The sequence below is a fragment of the Coccinella septempunctata genome, chromosome 9 (genome assembly GCF_907165205.1).
Source record: "Coccinella septempunctata chromosome 9, icCocSept1.1, whole genome shotgun sequence".
NCBI lineage: Eukaryota > Metazoa > Arthropoda > Insecta > Coleoptera > Coccinellidae > Coccinella > Coccinella septempunctata.
Genome location: NC_058197.1, coordinates 19,906,150 through 19,929,145, shown reverse-complemented (window position 1 = coordinate 19,929,145; position 22,996 = coordinate 19,906,150). Strand labels below are relative to the sequence as shown.

Below are 22,996 nucleotides of genomic sequence, written 5' to 3'. Positions count from 1 at the left end.
GACTTCTTGTATAAGAATACTAAATTTCTTTATTCACAAGGATCATATATAAAGGACAAAAATATGACTCAATACATACAAAAATATCGAGATAGTTCAGAAAATAAACAAGCTTATTTCAGTTTCAAATTCTTCCACAAGAAAACGATCTGTTAAAGGTCGAAAAAATTTTCAAAACTATTTTAACGAGAAAGAAATCGAAGTAACGTCAGTATCACAAATTTCAGTCGATGCTCAACTGTTTAAAGCTGCCCTCCAACCCGAACAGATCGTTGTAATTGGTGGGTTTACCTGGCCTCCTGGACTCGTCAGCTTTCACCTTCTCCTGCTCCTTGAACCAAGGGGTGTATTCCTCGAGTTTCTTGATCCAATTTTCTGCGAAATTAAACGAATCCCCCTGTAGTTTTCACACCCGACCAGGCGCGGATACTCACCGTTATATTCCGCTAGTGTCCCAGCGTATCCACCATATTCTTCTGGTAAGACGTCCTTGGGGACGAATTTGTAAAGGGTTTCTAGAGAAGTGTGGGAATGCACCCTTTTCCTGAGTTTTTCCTTAACGAAGGGTTTGACCCAATTGACTACCGTGTCCACCAGTGGACTAGCGTTTACTATATGAACTTCCTTCACTTTGACCGGGTAAGCTTCCTGTGGACAACAACAGAAGAGATATTTTGACCCATAACGATTTTTTTTCAAATACCTGTACGCAAACCAAAAACTTTTTAGCTAAAATCGGGTTGGCAGCTCTGGCGAAGTGTCCAGCTGTTAAAACACTGGCGTCCAATATGTAAATATCCCCGGCAACGCCATATTTTTCCACCTCCATCCTGATATCCCCGAGCATCAAGGCCAACTTCATGATATCGGCTATATTGGGCGTCTCTATATTCTTATCGAACCCCCTGATGATTGTAACCCTACGACCCCCCGGTGTTAAACCGGGCAACGGTGGGCCCTGCCTGAAAAATAAACCGGGGTTACCAAGAATAGACCCGTGAGGAACACCACGACCTACCCCAGTTTGGTGATGGCTTTCAGCTCCGGCCTGGTCACGTCCCTATTGGTGAAGAATTCAGGCAGGGCTGCTCTCATGGTAAAGTACATGTCTAACTTCTTCTTGGTCTTCTCCAGGGAGAAGTTGCAACCTCTGAGGAAGCTCAACAGTCGTTGGTCGTCTGGAAAGGAATTTTTTTATTGGGTTGCGACGTTTTTTGATGTCGGATAGTTACCCCAGGTGTCTGGAAGGTGCGGTTGTTTCAGAAGCCATTCTTTTATGTGTTCTAAGTCTTTGTCTCTGGTTTTGACGTCTTCGTTTAGCTCTTTCCAGATGAAAATTCTTTGTTCGGGGGTTGGTAAGACTAGCGTCATTGTCTGGGGGAAGAAATACTTAATTATTTGGTTACTATTTGAAAATATGTACATGAACCTTATCATTTCTTCATTGGTATAAAAAAATTAAGATTATGTATTACCATATTCTGGATAAAATTTATTTGATCCAAGTAGAAGGTGAACTAGTAACTGATTTTAAAGAAAAAAATGAAAAAAATCATTTTCCACTACAATATACCTATATTATATCCTTGTGAGAAATATTTGTTTGTGCACTTTTGGGATGAAAAAAAAAGGTGTAAAGATATAAAAACACTTTGGAGGAGGTACCTAACTAGTAAAAAAATTGCTGAACGTTGATCTCTCACTCTTAATGACAATTACAAGGGTCAATGGTTAATCTCAGATGTTGAAATTGAATTGAGATGAAGGTGATGATTTTATGATTAACTACACTGGAAAAATTATGTTTTATTGCGACATATTCATTTTTAGGGATGAGAAAACTTTATCAAACGACTCAGTAGATTCTCCATTTTCAGTATGCAGATTTCATTTTCGGGAATAATCAAATTAGGCAGTTAATTTGTTATTGATTTGTCTTCTAGATGGGGAACAATTAAGAAATTTCTACCGGAAATGTTGAAATGGTATTTGGAGTGATTAAAAGTTATATTTGTTTCTTTCTTGGCTTCGAAATTTGTTTAATTATTAGGAATTCAATTAGCTGATGATCAGGATCCATATTGTGTGTATAATTGGGAAGAGTTTATGTGAAATATTATTTTTTTTATGTCTGAAGGAAGTTAATTTTATTACTGTATTCCTTTATAAGTGTTTCTGTTCGTTCTCATGTTTTTTTTTGTTGTTTTTTTGATATGAACTAAGATTATTCACAATGAATAAAAAAATTGCATTATATTATTGTTTCTCGTCAAAATTTTTATAATGCAACCTTATGATAGAGGTTTATGAATATTTCATATGAGGTTTTCATAATAGACAAGAATAAATCAGTTTTTTAGATATTTTTCAGATTTATTTAGGAAATTTCACAATTGAAAATATTTCAAACAATATCTTTATACAAGTATTGAAATTATTCATCCAATAGTTGTTTCTTAATTCACTTTTCTACCTGCATCAAATATTATTACCTGAATACTTTTCGACGAAAAATTAAACGAATATAAAATTCAAATTCATCACGAAAAAGAAAAAAAAGAAATATTTTCGGTTCGACACGAAACAAAAAATAAGAATTGAATTATGTAAATTTAATTGGATGAAACCAGTACTTACCGAAGAAAAATAAGAGTGTTAAACGTTTCCAAATTCACGTGGTCAGAACTTTATTGCACTTCCACCGACAGTCAACGCACAAATAACCCTAGAAAGCCAACAGTTCGTAGATTAATTTAAGAATAATTCATAACAAATTGATCTGCGCGAAATGTAGTTTGACGATCTTGGCTAATAACCAATTAGACCAAGGTATTAGATCACCCGTATAACCTTCGATGGTTTACGTAGAACAGATGGGATAATATGTTGTTGATAGAAAAGTCTGATGACGTCTGAATAAAAATTGGAACGAAATCCAGCGAAGGACAATGAGGATGGTCCACCTTTGGAGCCCTGAACAAAACGAATTCAATTTGAGGAAGAATAAAAAACATTTATGAGAAAAGAACAACAAAGTCATAATCGAAAGACTGAATAGATAATGAAAAATGACAAATATCCCATAAAAAACCTTCTATGAGTAGACAAACGATTTTTCAAAACTTTCCTCACCTGAAATCTTCTATTTTCTAAATGACCAGTAGTAATTCTCTTCAAATTTTACCTGGATTTGCTGCCTGTTTCTTCACACGATAGCTCATATTTACCAAAACCATATAAAGCTGAAATAACAAAGGTAAAAATAAACAACAATTTCAATAAACTCTTTATTACAAAAACGAGCGATGAGGTCATGAGAAACGATCAAAATGAGCGAAGTACGTAGTAGAAAACCTAAAAACTAGAAAAAAATCACGATAAAGTTACAAACAGAAACAAACGACGAAAAAACTCCATCCAAACTCCAGTATTCGAGGAAATTTTTGGCATGAAGCTCCAGATGCATTTGTCGCCACCCTTCAATCGATGGTCAACTGTCTGAAACTGCCATCCAAACCGAACAGATCTTCGTAGTTGGTCGGTTTGCCAGGACGCTTAGACTCGTCAGCCTTGATGCTTTCCTGGGCCTTGAACCAAGGGGTGTAGTCCTTCAGCTTCTGGATCCATTGCTCTGTGAAAAATCCACCTTTTAATAATTTCGCGGGACCCGGAACGGAACCATGGGGAACCCCGTCGTATCTTACCGTTGAAATCGGACATCTTGCCAGCGGTGCCACCGTATTCCTCAGGAAGGACATCTTTGGGTACGAATTTGTACAGGGATTCCAGGTTTTGGTGGACGTGGATCCTGTTACGGATCTTCTCCTTCAGGAAGGGTTTCACCCAGCTGATCACGGTGTCCACCAGGGGCGTAGCGTTGACGACATGTACCTCCTTCAGTTTGACAGGGTATGCTTCCTGAAAATACTCGTGGAATCAAACAAAGTTACATTTTCTTCAAGATATCTTTACCTGCACGCAGACTAGAAATTTCTTGACGATGGTAGGGTTGACTTTGGCGAAATGCTGTGGGGACAAAACGCTGGCGTCGAGGACATAAACATCCCCAGCCACTCCAACTTCTTCAGCTTCCAAACGGATATCTCCAACCATGAGGGCGATCTTCATGAGGTCGGCCAAGTTTGGGGTATCGATGTTTTTATCCAATCCCCTCATGATGGTGACTCTTCTACCCTCTGGGGTCAAACCAGGCAGTGGTGGTCCTTGCCTGAAGGACGAGAATTAGGTATAGAGTGTGTTACAACCTTGGGTTGCAAAATACCTACCCAATTTTGCTAAGAGCCAACAGTTCTGGACGGTTCATGTCCCTATTGGTGAAGAACTCTGGAATCGCAGCTCTCATGGTGAAGTACATGTCCAGCTTCTTCTTGCATTTCTCCAGGGAGAAGTTGCAACCCCTCAAGAAAGTCATCAGACGGGTATCGTCTGCAAAACAAGAGATTCAGTAAGTTTGAAGGTTTGATCCAATTAGGTCCAATCTACCCCAAGTGTCAGGAAGATGGGGCTGCTTCAACAACCATTCTTTGATGTGTTGGAGGTCCCTGTCTCTGGTGTTGATGTCTTCGTTCAGTTCTTTCCTGATGTTGATTTGGAGCTCGGGGCTTGGCTGGACTAGAGTCATTTTGACCTGTGTGAAAAGGATTTATAGATTCTTCTTAGGCGATACTTAAATTTAGTTTGTTTTGGAGGAATATGTTGGAAACTATTCTTTTTTCACCTTCTCTTGTTACCAAGGGCAGTTGATTTCGATAACAACTGTACAAAACAATCGAAGATTCCATTTTTGTTGAGAAAGAGAAGTTCTTTTTTGCCAGCAGATCGAAATTTAACCCCATCAAGATTGATTAACGTCAATTAACGTAGTCGGTCTCATTTTTTTTCATCGTTAGGAAGAATAGCCGAGGCAATGGGTATTTCACGATGAGCACGAACGATTTCAATCAAAAATAACTACCCCGTCAATTCATCTGACCCACTAACGAACATTTATGAAGTCGAACCCCCAAAGACATGAATATTTCACGGTCTGTCATCGATTCCCCCGTCCCTACTCCAATATTTATAGGACGAAGATGGCCTCTGTACCAACGGGACCTGAGTCCGATCGATGAGGATCGATTTCCCACAAAAACCCACTTTGTGGCTTTGAAAAACCTTGTAGCATTCGGAATTGAAGACGTGATGTATTTAACACCGAAAGAAACCAATTATTCAGCCGTATAAGAAACGTATAACTGTAACCGATTATTAGAAAGTATGATCGTATTGAGCAACAGATAGTCGGATGCCAAAATTAATACGGGATGTAAAAATTCTAGACTGAGTCATGCATCCAATTCTTGACCTAGATGCTCGGTGGAAGTTCAGCCAGAGAAATTTCTTCTTGGTTGTCGAGAGAGAGATTGGTTTTTAGATTGCTTTTGTACTCTTACCACACACACGTTTGATCGTTATATAACTGCCATAGCAATATTTTCAACATGCATTTGTTGGGATGAACTTAGAGATTTCGTATTTGAAGAGGTCGAGGTTTATGTTGAGAAACAATTTTATAGTTTTTAAAGTTGTTTCTTCATTGTGACCACTGAAATTTTGTCAAAATTGGAAGGAGACAAACGGTATTCAGTATGCAAGAGTGAAATAACATCCAAAAATTTTTTTTCACGAGAATGATGCTTTGTGAAGGTTTCAACCGAATCTTTCAAGCCAAAATTGAATTTCACATGTTGCTACCATATTTTGAAGAAATAATAACAAAGATACAGGCGTAATTGATGATTTAGCATGCCTCTAACGATTTATATAGGGTGAGCTCTCTGTACCATAAATAATTGATCATGGAATGTATTTTTCAATAGTCCAGGTGATCCAAATCTTTTGAAATGAATTCTAAACTGATTTTTTTTCCAAGTACGTCACTGGATTACCAACAAAACGTCAGACTACTCGCATACATTGACCGGAAGTGAATGATTCACTTCCAAATCTTCACTAGACCGACGGTGTCGATGTTAATTTTTTTTTATGATATCAACGAACTTTCACGACCGTAAACTTTTGTTTCCGTCACTTCTGCCTCGAAAATTAGTGAAACTGCGTAAAATATCGCCATTTCCGAAACAACAGAAGTCTATTTGGGTCGATGAAAGTGTTATTGGTCGAGCAAAACAAATTTGCGCAACCAAAGTGTTTTGTTTAGTCGACGAGGAGGAAATAAAACTCGAGGATTTTAAATTCGAAGCCTTTTGTACGAGATTGAGAAATCCTTGAGGTTTGTTTGCTCAAGAGAGTGGATTTTCCACCAGTTGTCAGGATAGAGAGAGGACTTTTTAGCGATTCGTAGAGAGCTAAAGCAAACTTTGTTGTTTTTAAACGACAGTCTATTTTCTCCGAAGGGAATCATCGTATTTTTTCTTTCTTCCAATCAGAAACGTCGAGAAAATTTCAAAAATACTGAGAATTTAATGGGAGAAGTTTCGCGCTTGGTCGCTTATTGTAGTCTCCACTGAAATGGCTTGTTTTAGAGGAAATTAATAGAAAATTTGATCTGAATGTTTCGGATTATTACTAAGGCTATTCTCAAGGATGATTCAAGAAAATTTTGAAGCACCAGCACCAGTAAAACGCATGGAGAATGCGACATTTTTGAAAACAGTTTCATCATCCAAGAAATCGAAGTTTTTTCTCAAAATTGGCCTATGATAACGTTCGAATTTTAGGCCTGAATTGAAAATCAGTTTTTTAATTTATCAGTAACCTGGTTCAGAAAATTTTCAGTTGTTATGAAAGTGTTTTTGCTCGAATAACTTTTATCTAATTTCTTCCTACATTTCTTTTGTATTATCCGAATTTTGTTGTTTCTTAAACTGAAGAAAACGCTTAAAAAACATCGATATCAACAGAGAATACAAAGTAAACATTTAGAAAGAAAACTGTTGAATTAAAAATGGGCTAAGATATCACCACTGTAGGAAATCAATAAATTGGAAGTTTCTATTTGAAGTGCATGAAAACTATCTGTATTTTATCCATAACAATATGGAAAATCACAATGAAATTTCCTATTTCCAAGTGGAATGAAAATAGGATTAATTTCCAACATTTTCCCATCAAATTCACCCCATTTCAACCAATACTTACAGGTGGTTGGTCTCAGAAGATAATCCACAAAATACGCGAAAAAAATCACAGATATACAGAGCGCACACTGTAAGGTTGTTGTGGGTACGATATCGAACACCACCTGACACGAGAAAGTTCTTGAACGTGTTTTATAAGAACCTCTCTTCTCCGTCAAAGTCGACGTTCGACCAATGCAACTTCGAGAGGAATCCTTCTTCGCCAATCGGGACACGAGAAATAAGTCACGTGATCTTTTTGCTTTCTTGAACATTTTGAATGCTTGGACGGTTTTTGGGATGCCCGATTCTATGTTTTATTTATGTCGTTTATAGTTCGAGATTTGGTAATGAGGCATCTTGTTAGGGTTGTTGGTTTACATGGTTTGTGGACGATGCATATGCATTTCTAAGAATGGTTTATATCCAGGAAACGACTTGAAAAATTTGGAATTGTGTCGTTTTTGATTGTGCCTCTTTTGGTAGACTTCAAGAGCTTCCTTAAAGGTATTGTGCCTCACTTTCCAAGAAGAAGTTCTTTCAAAAATCAACCCAAGTTTGGACATTTGATAGCAACATAAATGTGTACCAGAGCCTCCTCATCAACAGCACTTGATTATTTTTAACACCCCTTTAGTTGGGGAAGAAAATAATGAATCTGAAGTGTTATTGAAGGATGTTTAATTTCGAAACCAAGAAAAGTAAACAGACAATTCATCATCGTTGAGGGATGATGAAAAAACAAGAAAGATTTGAGCAGAAACGAAAGGCTGCTCGCCATGCACGAAAAGAATAGTTTTCGCCCTGTATAATCATGAAAGTCATACGAATCTGATGACAGTTTTTGGTACCATGAAAGATTAACAAATTTTTGAATAGTTCAGCTCATTACTTCCTCTTTACGCAGTTCAGAATTTGAGTTAATCCTTTATCTCTGTAATTACTGATGTATCTATAAAATCTCGAATTTATTCTTCAATTAAGAAAAAGAAATCCACGAAAAAGTTACGTAAATACATCAGGAGGCAGTGTCACGGAACGTTGGTCATTTGTTATGAGTTATTATTATTGTATAAAATTAATAATTTCGAGTACCATGTTCTAATTCATGATTTCTCTACTCATAGACACGATATACTGTCATTGAAATTGGGAAATGTACAACTGTAAATATCGAGAAGATCTCGTTGCAAAATACGCGAAATAACACGCATCTTCGACGGTATTTTTTGGGCTCACATGCGATACGACGATTATAGACATATTGGAAAATATACTATCAACTCCAGTAAAAAAAAATTCGATATTGAGTCCAAGTTTTCCATGTCAATTGTTGATTGAAATAACATCGAGGTTCAGAAAAATCTTCCATCAATCGAAAACCCTAGACGAATCGAAGAAATCGATTGAAATTTATTCTAGGAGGATTCTGCATCTCTTCATAAACTTTTTAGGGTTTTCACTCCCAATCTCTGAAACAAAATCAATTAAAAATGAAATCAACGATTTGCTCCTGACAAATTAGTGCAAGAATTTACGCAGGAGCAAATCGTTGATTTCATTTTTAATTGATTTTGTTTCAGAGATTGGGAGTGAAAACCCTAAAAAGTTTATGAAGAGAATCGAAGAAACATCATCAATATGAATAATTTCATTTTCTCCGGTACATCAGTCCTTCAAGGACGTGGAAACGTTCAATTACATCATTTATTCATACGAGACGAGCAGGGGAAACTTTGCAGATAGTGGAGGGGTGGAATAAAGGACAAAGACAAAAATTGAAATCCGATAAATATGATATGGTCAAGTTCCCATTGGTCCACGAGGAAACGACTTTTAATTCTAGCGAATTATACCTTGAATATTTCATTTTCAGAGGGGGTTGGGGTTGTTGTAATTAAACTAGAGCCTCAGTGTACCACAAGGTTCGTTTCAGAATGCTTCGAAGGCCCGGATACGGTTTGACAAGTGGCAAGTGATTTTTCATCGAAACCAAGTGTAAAATCTGCTATCAAGGTCTCAGTTTTGATTTATCCCCATTGATTTCTTCGAAAAAGAATCAAAAAGCCAATCTTATGATTGGAACATCTTCTTTCTCTTCTCTGGATTTAACCATTTCTCCAAAATTTAAATCTTCTTATCTTATGATGTTTAATTCTTTGAAACAGAAATTTTTCTTTAAATTCAATAATTTTCAATCAAATTCGAAGATTGTGATATTGACTGATCGTTAAAGATGTTTTCTAGGTTCAAATTAAAGACATTCCAATTTTAAATTCTTCCAATTTCTTCTTCAATAACCACATCTGGTCAATTCAAAGTATTCCTAACATCTTATTCTTTTCTGGGTTCTTCCCAACTCGCAGATGTTGAACATGAACTTCAAGCCCCAAGGGCTTGTGGCAGACCTGATGCCAAACATCAGGATAATGCAATTTTTCGGTCATTTCATCTTGAAATACCACGATGACGATTCTGGAGCCTTGCACACTTTGAGACTTGGATATTGCTGCTTGAGTCTCTTCCTAGTCTGGCTACAATTTGGGTGAGTAAGACCAAGATAGTTGACTCAAATCTTTCAATTCCAATCCTCCCAAAAGACTCAACCTAGTCAACATGGTGCTCCAAAAGAACGAAGTCAACGATCTAGCTGCAAACACAGTAACAGTCCTATTCTTTCTTCACTGCGTGACCAAATACACTTACTCAGCAGCCAGGATGAAGTTATACTATAGGTAAAATCGAAATTAACAAACGTTACCCAACCCCACTGATCTCCCCCTATTCCAGGACACTCGGTATATGGAATCAGTCCAACAGTCATCCGTTGTTCATAGAGTCCAACAATAGGTTTCACGCAATATCCCTGAAAAAGATGAGGACGTTGCTGATATGCGTCTGTTCCTTCACTGCGTTTTGCGCTATTGGTACGTAAGACTCAATGGGTTACCACAAGGTACCATTCAAGTCCCCATCCATTTCAGCTTGGACCTCGATAACGTTCGTGGGACCCAGCAATCATACCATCAAAGATCCCGAGAACGAGAATGAAACTATAATCGAAGAGTTACCAAGGCTTCTGGTGAGGGCTTGGTATCCTTGGGACACCATGTCCGGAATGACCTACTACATAACCCTTGTTTTCCAGGTGAGGATTTGGGATAGGAGTTTCTTCCCAGTTTCTATTTTACCTTGTCTCAATTCCAGATGTACTACGTTGCTTTTTCGATGTTTCAAGCTAATTTATCCGACACCCTGTTCTGTTCTTGGCTGATTTTTGCCTGTGAACAACTTCAACATCTGAAGGAAATCATGAAACCCCTCATGGTAACACTCCCAACCCATAAATAACAACTTGACTACTCAATCCTCTCTACAGGAACTCTCAGCTACCTTGGATACATACGTACCAAAAAGCAGCGACCTCTTCAGAGCCTCCAGTCAAACCAGAGACCACTTGAGTGACTATGGTAAGACCTCATTCAATAACAGACAAGATATACTAAAAACCATCGAATATATTCCCCAGAGAACAACATCAAGAACGAAGAAATGAACTTGAAGACCATCTACGACGCCAAAAGAGAACTTGGCGCCCACATCAGGTCCGGAGCTCTGCAAAGTTTTGGTCCAGCAGGTGGAGGTGGAGTTGGACCAAACGGTTTGACCAAGAAACAAGAGCTATTGGTCAGATCCGCCATCAAGTATTGGGTAGAGAGGCATAAGCACGTTGTTAGGTTGGGAAACCCCCAAGGGTGCCTTCGAGGTCCCCTCGAATTAATCCGTGTTTTTCCAGGTTAGTGACAGCCATTGGAGATGCTTACGGAGTGGCTCTACTGTTACATATGTTGACCTCCACCATCATGTTGACCATCTTGGCCTACCAAGCCACAAAGGTCAGTACCATCGATGAGTGTACCACAAATTAGTTTTAAACCTTTAAATTTGATCCAGATCGACGGATTGAACGTCTACGCTGCTTCTACCCTTGGATACTTGATATACGCCCTGGCTCAAGTCTTTCATTTCTGCATTTTCGGTAACAGGTTGATCGAAGAGGTGAGTGGTTTTTTTTTTACGTTGAACCAGACTCAAATCTTCGATTTTCGAAGAGTTCTTCGGTGATGGAAGCAGCCTACAGCTGTCACTGGTACGACGGTTCCGAAGAGGCCAAAACTTTCGTCCAGATCGTCTGTCAGCAGTGTCAAAAAGCCCTCTCGATATCCGGGGCTAAATTCTTCACTATCTCCCTGGATCTGTTCGCTTCTGTGAGTAACCTGGAGGGTTTTTGGGAGAAGAGTTCATTGGGGTGTTTATTTTAGGTACTTGGAGCCGTGGTTACATATTTCATGGTGTTGGTACAGCTCAAATAAGGGTTGAGTGAGGAGTTTGAGAGCTTGATAATTTATGGAGAGTCAGTTGGGGAAGTAATATGCTTAGATATTTTTCATAGGGGGAATGTAATGTTTGAAACTTTGATGGAAAATTTTTCGTTGTAGCTCTGAGCTTGAGCCATATGATTAAAAAATTTCTCGGCATTCCAAAGTGTCTTTCAACATCACTTCTACCTTATATGCATCAAAAGTTGTTATAAAAGTTATGTATATGATGTATAAAATAAAACGTATTTCTGTTCGTCAAAAAATCCTTCGTTATTCCTAAAAGTACAGTCGACAGTGTGACAGACGAAAACAATCACACGCCACCAAGTGCACTTGTCCCACATTCACCCCCTGGGACCAGGACAGGTCATCAACAGACCCCAAACTCTCTCCCGGACTGCCAGAATCGATAAGACACCTCTCCCGTTCCCGGATTCCCGATCCGGAAAGCGCCATCTACCGGGCCTGGCGAAACCAAAACGCCCCTGATCTGTAAGTGGCCCATAACCTATTGGCCTTCCCTAATGGACACAAAACAATAAAAGACAAGTGAAACCAGTGCAATAACTTATTTTTATACGGAAAGTAACAAGCAATAAACCGTTAATAACGTATAAATTTTTATCTGGCGAGTGAATTTTTTCGACGTTTTTGTCGGGGAAGTTTTAAGTGCTCAAAAATCAACAGATAAGGATCTGTTGATTCCATTTCTCTGCTCAAGATTGAATACAATAATATCGGTTTGTTTTTCGTGTGGGAAATTTTATACAGTTTTACAGTGAACGTGTTGATTGAATTGAAACTTTAAGGTAAGACTTGGTTAATAAATTAGATGAAATCAATTCATTAATACATCAAAGTACAGTTTTCTCCATAAATAATAATGTTTTTCATTCTGAAGAAAAATTTTCACACTAGAAACATAAAGAAAAACTAGCAGATCATATACATAGTGTCCAATTATTATATAGGGGTGATTTCAGTAGTGCTTTAAGGTTTTGGAGTGAAATAAAACGAAGCACTTCTCGTAGATTGCCAGGAAGATACATGCCAAACGACAACCTTTACTCTACATCCTATACGAGTGCAATTTTATCGATCATCGAAGTCCCCTACTCATTTTCGAGCATCCCCCGTAACTCCGACGAATTTTTCTAGCTTTTTTCAGGTGGCAAGTCGACGCTACACCTACTCTGTAGCGTTGGAAAAAGCGTCACGTAGAAAATCCCCATCCTCGAGGAGTAAGAGGGTCCTCAAAGGCTCCGAGAGGATGAAAAAAAAAACATTCCATGGCGCCAGCCCGAAATACCCTGCACGAACGCCAAAGAGTGTTGCCGCCATGCATAAGTAATGCCCTTATTATGTTATTGCCACTTTATTGCTCGGAATTCAATGTGGTGGTCAGCTGAAATGTTCACGGGTGGGTTGATTAAACGCACACCATTTGGCGGGGGCGAAATTGAAAGGGAGCGTTTCGTCGGGAAATGAATTTCATTCGAATCGAGAAAAAAAATATAAGTGGAGAATAAATTCGTGTTTGTTCTGGGTTAGATATCGCCGGACAAATGGAGCTTCACATTTTTTGAAATTGCTCATTTCCTAGGGACGCTCATTATCTGAAGACTCATTGTCTAGAAATGCTCATTATCTGAAGATTCTCATTATTTGAAGAATCATTATCTGAAGATTCTCATTATCTGAAGACTCATTATCTAGAAATGCTCATTATCTGAAGACTCATTGTCTTAAAATGCTCATTATCTGAAGATTCTCATCATTTGAAAACTCATTATCTAGAAATTCTCATTATCTGAACATTCTCATTATCTGAAGACTCATTATCTGAAGACTCATTAACTAAAAATGCTCATTATCTGAAGATTCTCATTATATGAAGACTCATTATCTGAAGACTCATTATCTAGAAATGCTCATTATCTGAACATTCTCATTATCTGAAAAGGCTCATTATCTGAAGACTCATTGTCTAAAAATACTCATTATCTGAAGATTCTCATTATTCGAAAACTCATTATCTGAAGATTTTCATTATCTGAAGACTCATTATCTAGAAATACTAATTATCTGAAGATTCTCATTATCTGAAGACTCCTTATCTAGAAATGCTTATTATCTGAAGATTCTCATTATCTGAAGACTCATTATATAGAAATGCTCTGTATCTGAAGACTCATTATCTAGAAATACTCATTATCTGAAGATTCTCATTATCTGAAGACTCATTATATAGAAATGCTCATTATCTGAAGACTCCTTATCTAGAAATGCTCATTATCTGAAGATTCTCATTATCTGAAGACTCATTATATAGAAATGCTCTGTATCTGAAGACTCATTATCTAGAAATACTCATTATCTGAAGATTCTCATTATCTGAAGACTCATTATATAGAAATGCTCATTATCTGAAGACTCCTTATCTAGAAATGCTCATTATCTGAAGACTCATTATATAGAAATGCTCTTTATCTGAAGACTCATTATCTAGAAATGCTCATTATCTGAAGACTCCTTATCTAGAAATGCTCATTATCTGAAGATTCTCATTATCTGAAGACTCATTATATAGAAATGCTCTGTATCTGAAGACTCATTATATAGAAATGCTCATTATCTGAAGACTTCTTATCTAGAAATGCTCATTATCTGAAGATTCTCATTATCTGAAGACTCATTATATAGAAATGCTCTGTATCTGAAGACTCATTATATAGAAATGCTCATTATCTGAAGACTTCTTATCTAGAAATGCTCATTATCTGAAAATTCTCATTATCTGAAGACTCATTATATAGAAATGCTCATTATCTGAAGACTCCTTATCTAGAAATGCTCATTATCTGAAGATTCTCATCATTGAGAACTGCTCATTACCTGGACCATATTCTGCACCACAGAAAACTTATCTCCCTTCCTCGAACAACTCATTTTCGTGGTCTTCTCATTATTTTGATGCCTATCATCTATTGATGTTGCATGTTTCTCCTCAGATTGCCTACCTTGAATTCAGTTTCTGGAGGAAAATCTTCTTGTAGTGACAGGTTTTTTCCATCAACTCTGTCACAATGAGGCTCTGCTGTATCTCAATGATGTGGCTTCTTGGTTTGATAAAGGAACTGAGTTCATCAGTGGGAAATATACTGTAATAATTAACAAGCGTGTGTGTGTGTACGTTCAATTAGCACAGTCGATGTCCAGAAGCAGTAGGAGCAGCGAAACTAATCATCTAACTAAAATGTCAGGTAAATAATTGAATTCATTCCGACGCTGTTGTCAGCCACAGGACTACAGGAGCGTACGTATCCTGTACGTGGTGCAGGGTCCACTTAAAGGGAATTAAATCCTGTGCAGCGTGAGCTGATTAACCTAATTGAATTCAAACGTACATACTAACTACATGCATGTGTCTATGGCCATGAAAATTGATATCTCAGCCCGATGGAATTGTTGTTCAGGACGCAATTATTCGAAACCTCAGTGGAGCGTGGAAATTTGTATGCAAGGCGTCTGTTGGATGCACAGATGTCAGGTACTGGATATTCGCCGGAAAGTTTCATATTACATCTCTCCATATACATGTTATTCAAGCAACTACCAATGCCCGAATCGAATTGGCTTGTGAACTCAAGAAAAAAGATTGCTCTTCTGTAAACACCAGAGATTTTCACAGTAAATCTTCCCAATCTTGACAGAAATCAATAATTATCATCTCCCTCTTCCTAATTGAAGTTAAACAAGATGGGAAATGGATTTTTTCTCGGGAAAATGTTTCGAGCACTTGACGAATTACATTTCATCAGTCTGGGAAGCTGCGAACATGACGAGATTATATTTCTGCTTTCTTGAGGTCGTTCGAGTTGGAAATGAAAATGTGGAAAATCGAATTTTCCTTAAATATGCACGTTTCGCATTTTCCTCGGAATGAGTCTGGCATAACGTGCCTTCTCTCAGTTTCTTCGGAGAAAGACATTACTGCCAGATGATCAATTTTACTCTCTGGAGGATAATTACACGGCTAAACCATATTTCCCCTTAATTTTTACGAATTAATGCACAATCTCCATCTGCTTCTTGAAAAATACAGCTTGCGGGACATAAAAACATTCAAATTGCAGAAAAAACTTAGCTCACACCGTGAAAAGTCGTTCTATCTTCAGTTGCTCATCATCTGGAGCTGCTCACAGTCTTGAACCGCTCATTTTCTGCATCTGATCGTTTTCTGAAGCTGCTCATTATCTGGAATTGCTCATTATCTGAAGATGCTCATTATATGTGGCTGATCGTTTTCTGTAGCTGCTAATTATTTGAAGCTACTCATTATATGTGGCTGATCGTTTTCTGTAGCTGCTCATTATCTGAAGCTGCTCATTATATGTGGCTTATCGTTTTCTGTAGCTGCTCATTATCTGGAATTGCTCATTATCTGGAATTGCTCATTATCTGGACTTGCTCATTATCTGAAGCTGCTCATTATATGTGGCTGATCGTTTTCTGTAGCTGCTCATTATCTGAAGCTACTCATTATATGTGGCTGATCGTTTTCTGTAGCTGCTCATTATCTGGAATTGCTCATTATCTGGGCTTGCTCATTATCTGGGCTTGCTCATTATCTGGGCTTGCTCATTATCTGGGCTTGCTCATTATCTGAAGCTTCTCATTATATGTGGCTGATCGTTTTCTGTAGCTGCTCATTATCTGGAATTGCTCATTATCTGGACTTGCTCATTATCTGGAGATGCTCATTATATGTGGCTGATCATTATCTGTAGGTGCTCAGTATCTGGATTTGCTCATTATATGAAGCTGTCCATTATATGTAGCTCGTCGCTGGTTCTTATTTGGAGCTGCTCAATATCTAGAAGACAAATTATTCATTAAGACACAGTAATTATGATGTCAGAAACTATATAAATAGAGTCAATAATGTACTATTCATATGAGAATTTTGAACGAGAACATCTTCAACCACTGTGATTTCTCCAATGGAGGATGAAATGTCTAAACTACCCTTCAGGATCCAAGGATGAAATTAGGATAGATGGGCTTCCCGTAAACTTCGGCAGAATGGAGGGGAAGATAAGGAAAACCATTCATTCAAAATTTGAATGATTAATCGCAGTTTCCCTAGCTCATAAATCTGCTGTTTCTGAATTATATAGTAGGGAGTGGTGAGAGCTGAAAAGATATTATCGAGAAGGGATTGGCGATATTTCACCCTGAGACAGGGAAAAATTATCCCATATTCGAAGTTTTGAAATTGGCTTTCCTAGGTCTTATAGGACTAAATATCCGAAAGAATATCAAAGTATATCAATTACCAATTGCTGTCTCAACTCATTTTTAATTGCTGTTAACAAGGATCAAATACATAATTAGATTTAACCCCTTCTGAGAAGGGAAAAACACTTCTCCCTGCTCATGAATATAAATCATTTTAATGAGGTATGTTCAGGCAGTATAAAGTCAAAGGATATCCAGCAGCAAACTTTGAAGATCAGATTGCATTACATACGGTAGACGTTCCCTCATTAAATTTGACTTAATTGGGGTCCTAAACCCAACACGATTCAGTTAAGTTTTACCTGTGATTCCGTCTACGTTGTTGATTTTGATTGTCGATCGAGAATTATGGGAAATATAGGTTCAATCTGCTGAAACGCGAACTTGACGGGAAACGGTCGTTAATGGCGAAAAAGCTGAAGCAAAACAAGATAACTATGTTTATATTTAGTTCGACAAGGCTGAACATAATCGGGAAAGTTTCCACTTAGTTGCAGCAGGGGTTGTTTTATTATATCAGTCTGGAAGCATCATCTAATAGAAATTCGTAAACAATTTTTTCTGGGGAATTTTATCCTGATGAAATGGGGGGATTCTAGAATGTAATCTGTATGGTTTTTCACGAAAATGTCCCAGGAACGTCTAATATGAATATCAGTAAAGATATACCGTTAAAAAGTACTAAATATGTATTTTCTATTAATCCACACACAAACAATCGTAAAGATATATTGACAGGTACTTTTTAGTTGAATATTTCTCATTCCTCAAATGATCAATGTGTCAGGAGAAGCTTCATCCAGATTCTCCAGTTATTATCCTAAGAACTACATAAATTTTTTATTCGTCTGGCTAGAAATCCGATCTCCTATGAGAAATTTTCCAGAGGAAATCCTCAATATACCTGTCTCCCATTTCCTGCCTCAAAAAACCCTAGGGAATAAACATCAGTGCGTCGAGACGGTGCGGCGAAAATACCCCTCTTTATGCACCCCATTTCACCCTGTCCACTCATGGCAGTTCAAACTTACCCTAGCCACGTCAGTTCTATCCCGTGTTTCCTACAGGAAGCATCGCAGTTCCCTGGATAGTTGAGTTGCGCGTTAGTACGTCGGTGTCGAAAAGTTTTATTAGAGTTTTTCCGGGAATACTGTGACAGTTTCGGTTGGAAAATTGGGGTATTTATAGCGAGGAAAATGTTCAGTCCCATTTTTTCTTGAGAGTCGACACGAATGCTGCATCTGCATTGATTTTTTTAGAAATATTCAATTATTTACCGGCTGAATTTGAATTTTAGCGAAACTGAAAAGTTTCAATTTGTTTCTGGTCTAAATGAGATGAAGAATTTTCATATAAAACTGCTTATATCAGTCAAGTATGTTTTTCAATACGAATGACATTCACTTCGATATTTCCAAGTTTTTGGTTCAAAATTTGTCATAGATTGCATGGAAATTCCTTCAAAACATCCTTATTGGAAAAAGTTTGATGATAAAATCGTCTACTAGACTTGGAATGAACCATGAATAAAGATTGAGACCATGAATGGTTGCTACCAACCAAAAGTTAAAAAATATTTTGTCCAATACCCATATTGATTTCTATAAAAAATATTGAAGACCCTTTTGTGTTACAACGTCGAATCACAACGATACAGTTAACATTTCCCGATGAAAAACGACTGTAAATGAGCGAAAAATTCGTTTCCCTCTTCGTACGAACGTAATCGAAGTAGGAAATGGAAAAAAACTCCCCCAATCATATCCCTTGTTTTCCACGCTTCGCAATTTCCAAACCAAATTAATTTTTTCGCTGTTGCGTTCCTAGAATGTCGTGAAATGTTTCGCAGAATAATAACGGGCGAAACAGCGCCAAACTTTAACAATTCAATTCCAATTTTAGATGTGTGTGCGTATGAAGGCATCCCCGACTGGGGAAACTTTGGAATAAAAGGAAACTCCACGTAGAATTTCCCATGAAAATCGACTGAAACATACGTACTCGAGAAACACCTTTGATTTTTTTGTTAATTGAAAATGCAATCAATTTCCCATCGTAAAAACTACAATCGAGTTCGTTGAGATGTGAATCGATTGAAAAAAAATACCGAACAATGCAGTTATGTTGCTGGAAATACAAATCGAATGGCGCAGTTTGTATCTGAAAACAAACAACAGTTAAAATCAGCCTGGAACTGAGAGAGCCGCATGGAATAATTAATTCGGGGTAGAATCCATACAGGGTCGTTAAAATATTCCCCCGAACGCTAAATGGCTGTTATTAAATCGACGGCAGTATCGGTTTTCCCACGGGAAACGATATTGGAAAACCCACTACTGTAAGTTAATTGAACTACCCGGTTATTTACGATTTTTTTGCGGGTTATATACTGATCCCTTCTGTAAGCTTTTGCGACGATATAAAAGAGTATTTCAGGTTTTATTAGGAATTATACGAGCCTCAATATGACTTGGTGGAAATGTTCGGAAAATTCGTGTATTTAGCGCATCCACCAATTTGCAATTGTCGTATACCGGCAGTTGGAAAATTCATTGTAGGATTTATCGTAATCCCGCAAGAACTTTTCCTCAGGCGCAAATTCCATCGAGGTTTCTAAACACCGAAAGTTCCAACATTTCTGATAAATCGTATCAGAACTTTTCCCTCGGCGAAGTTGATCCCGTTTGTTTTTCCACACTTTTTACACCGATAGTTGGACCTGTCAGGGATATATCACGGGGAGAAAGCAATTATGAGTTACCTTTGTAATTTAAAGTTGAGAAACTGCGAGCTGTTTGATCGTGAACAACGTTAAGGGGGTTGAAGAGAAGTACAAGGGGAAGTTGTCCCAAGTTCGGTTGTTAGAATTTATTGAATCCAGGAAGAATTATTCGTAGATTTCAACTCATTCAGATCAACTTGGTAGGGTCAAACTATATATCAAGATTCAAGGAAACACTTTGCCAGATAAGGGTCAGTAAAAGATTGCCATAGGAAGAAAATCAAACACTTTATCACTTGAGTTTCACGAGGAAGCCTAGTGTAGACAAACAACGTTTCGGAACCTACACCAGACACCTTCATCAGGCAATAAATTGAAAATCTTCCACAATTTTCAATCAGACAACGCAGATTCATTTTTTTCCACCGTAAACCCCCAATTTGTCCCCGTTTCGCAGTATTCCAATCTAGGCAGAGACTCTGAACGAAAAAAGACCATGAATAAAACCTCCCGACAGCCACGCAGATCCGAACTCTCGAAAAATATGGAGCGATAAATTTTCCCGCATTATTTTCACCGCAAAACTTTCGTCTCTCCGTCAAAGGGACCATAAACTCGTATAACCCAAGGATAGCGGTTCTAATTCATCAAAGTGGCTCAAAGACCAGCAGCAGACATAACACCGAACTCGAAGAGGCACTTGGGTGAGTATCTATACAAATTTGGAGGCATTAGATTATTTCAGGTTAAGGAATATCAACCACAGAAGTTGTCCAGTAAAGTTTTTGAGTATTTGGCGATGATCAGAAGATTCTAGGTGTTCCATTCCTTCGGAAATCTGATTTCACGTTCGAAAAATTCAAACTGCAGAAGATGTAGGTCGACAGATGGACGTAAACAACAAGTGGCGACAGCATTTATTGATTTTACCACTGAAATATCCAATAAAGAACTGAAATATTCATGCGAAGGGTAGGAAGAGGATGTGAATCTAGTGGGATATGACTCCAATATCAATTCCACTGCAGAATTCATGAACTTTGTTACGAAATTCTGCCTTATGCTTTTCTGCTTGCTGAGGGATTTATCAGAATGTCTCCACTCTTTCTGAGATGTTGACAAAACAGGTTTTTCATAATCATAATTTATGATTCGATGAAGAGTGCTTCTACAACGTACTTCGATCTCCAAGAAATGTATTCTTGTGACGAGAGTAAAAGCTGATTTCCCATGTGACTTTACAAGGAACGTCCAATGCCTCATTTCAAAGGTATGCCTTGGACGAGGGATTCAAAAAAACCTAGGAGATCTTTGCTGTTCTGAGAGAGTTGTCACTGCCTCTCCAAGGACCACAGGAGGTAAATTTTTCGAATGAAGGGAGCAGAATATGCTTTGAGAGTGCTTCAACTCCCTCTCGTTCTTGCATTATTCAATCGCAGACTCCCTCTAAGACCGAATATCAGGCGAAAGCGTGACTGTGGGGGACATAACCTATTTAAACTCAGATCCAACAAAGTTAGGGTATTGAAATTTCGAAATTAATATTTCCAAGAAAGTTATCAAAGGCCTACGAGACTTGCTTCCTCTCTCGATCAGCATCTCTCTCGTTGATGCTCGATTTCCCTCTCTAGAAATTTAACGAAAGTAACAGAAACGTCTATCTACAATCGTCCAATTCCTCTTTCGGTTTTAAGCTAGGTTCGCAGATAGTGGTCCACGTAGATGAAGGTTACAAATCTTCCTTTCCATATCAGCGTGAAAAACGACGTTCTGATCCCGGGGATTTTCCAATCTCCATCTACCGTGATTTAACCAGAGAGAAGATGGATATTTTTGAACACGAGCTCAACGGTGAACATGCTACCCTGGTATTATTAGCTTAGACTTTTTAGGGTGACTGTGGGTGCAGAGAGACGGGAATATTGATCAGTTCCTCTGGCAGGGTATAATTTCCGTTCATAAATTAGCTAATGACTACCTCAATTTCCTGTGATGCTGCAAACGACACAGATAAACCGATGGAGATCTCTGGAAAAATGTTTATCTGATCAACCATAAATCAGAACACTCGCATTTTTCAAATTTAAAATAAATTGAGAGGTTTATCGAACATAAAATACGAAACACGTAGATATTCCAACTAAGTTCACCGAGTTTTTCACTCGGAAACAATTCAAATTTCAGGCGACTTGTAGAGCTGAAATTTGGGCCAATATAATTTGAATACACCCGATGATTTGTATGTATGAATATGTATGAAATTATTCAGAAATGTGATAAATACCTTCTGGTATACTCGAATATCATCAGCTGTTCGAAACCATCCCTAATATCGACCAACAGAATATTCCGTAACGGAAAAATTTGAATAAAACAAGAAGACGAAATTCTGCTCGCAACCTTTTTACTCAATTCTCGATCCCATTATTCAGATCTTCCAATCTGAACTCAATTTATTATGCAGCATCCACAATCTAGAAATTACGAATGAATTATTCAGAGTCCATCCGAGTTTTCTCCAGAAATCTTCCACTAACGAATCTGTACGAACTGAATACAACATTGAAAATGTTTGCTGTTTGTTTCCTTGAAAATTCTTCAAGTGGCACCATCCACATATTGAAAAATGTTGCCCTGTTTCTCCTAGTTTGTTGTCAATAGAAACCACCAAAGACTATAGCAGATGAAAGCACATCCAGTCGAACTTTCTCATCTTCAGAACAAGAAATCTCACAAAGCCTCGAATAAAGGAATCTGGGGAACGATCCTGTGATCAGTCAGACGTCGCGACGCCTTTACCATCGTAAATCTCCAGAAGATTGCATGTTTCGGGCCACCCAACGATCCATTCCGATGTTCTCCTGTGTAACCGAAATAATACCACAGAACGACCGTTCGAATTTATTGCATTCGATACAGATTCGGCTCGGGAATCTAGTTTCGTTTGGATCCTGATGCAAATTCAAGTAGATATGGACGAATGAGAAAATAGCTCAAGGAGCGCATCCACCAATTTGCAACCTAAGTCCATTTCAGTAAGAAAAACGATCCATAAAGTATTTTCTACAAACAATCATCCAGAAAGTGGATGTCTCGGATCGTAATTGGAAAAGATTCCCCGGTATCTCATCGAGAAACCAATTCGTCCGGCAACTCATCACCGGACAACATTGAAACCTTTAGGTGGCCGTAAAAAGTTCATCGACTGACCTCCTCATACGTCGGTTGAACACCGGTAACGGTGATAAATGCCCCCGTTTCCAGTTAGCTAAAACGACCAAAGTGGTGCGCTTACGAATTTACGAGCTCTTCCGACGATCGTAGGGGGGTTGACACCCTCCCGAGGGGGAGATGGGTGTGACCGACAGGTGGTATATTTAAGCGAGGAACGAACGAACCTTAGTTGCACGCAAAATGAGACGTATTTCTTCCCCCAACTCGAGGAGAGCCAA

The 22,996-nt window shown here is 38.1% G+C and overlaps 4 protein-coding genes across 7 annotated transcripts in view; 1 reads left to right on the top strand and 3 right to left on the bottom strand.

The window, feature by feature from the left end:
* The window catches only part of LOC123320324, a 376,599-nt gene that overhangs the window by 160,832 nt on the left and 192,771 nt on the right, over window positions 1-22,996 (bottom strand). The gene's annotated exons all lie outside the window — the stretch shown is intronic.
* On the bottom strand, window positions 12-2,858 carry LOC123320269 (alpha-tocopherol transfer protein-like). The gene is made up of 6 exons (XM_044907536.1): window positions 2,638-2,858; window positions 1,233-1,374; window positions 1,019-1,178; window positions 704-962; window positions 435-648; window positions 12-375 (listed from the first exon to the last, which is right to left on the bottom strand). Exons 2-6 carry the CDS (start codon window positions 1,369-1,371, stop codon window positions 224-226), a joined length of 924 nt encoding a protein of 307 aa, XP_044763471.1. The 5' UTR covers window positions 1,372-1,374; window positions 2,638-2,858; the 3' UTR covers window positions 12-223.
* Window positions 3,274-15,819, bottom strand: LOC123320270 (alpha-tocopherol transfer protein-like). 3 transcript variants are annotated; one of them, XM_044907537.1, is made up of 6 exons: window positions 15,669-15,819; window positions 4,504-4,648; window positions 4,287-4,446; window positions 3,973-4,228; window positions 3,705-3,918; window positions 3,274-3,631 (listed from the first exon to the last, which is right to left on the bottom strand). In XM_044907537.1, the coding sequence occupies exons 2-6, from the start codon at window positions 4,640-4,642 to the stop codon at window positions 3,480-3,482; spliced, it is 921 nt and encodes a 306-aa protein (XP_044763472.1). In that variant the 5' UTR covers window positions 4,643-4,648; window positions 15,669-15,819; the 3' UTR covers window positions 3,274-3,479. The 3 variants fall into 3 exon arrangements, with proteins under 3 accessions (XP_044763472.1, XP_044763473.1, XP_044763474.1); XM_044907538.1 differs by lacking the exon at window positions 15,669-15,819 and adding an exon at window positions 7,162-7,297; XM_044907539.1 differs by lacking the exon at window positions 15,669-15,819 and adding an exon at window positions 5,936-5,964.
* Window positions 9,036-11,772, top strand: LOC123320248 (odorant receptor coreceptor). The gene is made up of 12 exons (XM_044907506.1): window positions 9,036-9,155; window positions 9,506-9,684; window positions 9,740-9,874; window positions 9,930-10,066; window positions 10,124-10,287; window positions 10,347-10,466; window positions 10,519-10,609; window positions 10,669-10,876; window positions 10,936-11,035; window positions 11,094-11,198; window positions 11,252-11,407; window positions 11,462-11,772. The coding sequence occupies exons 2-12, from the start codon at window positions 9,506-9,508 to the stop codon at window positions 11,510-11,512; spliced, it is 1,446 nt and encodes a 481-aa protein (XP_044763441.1). The 5' UTR covers window positions 9,036-9,155; the 3' UTR covers window positions 11,513-11,772.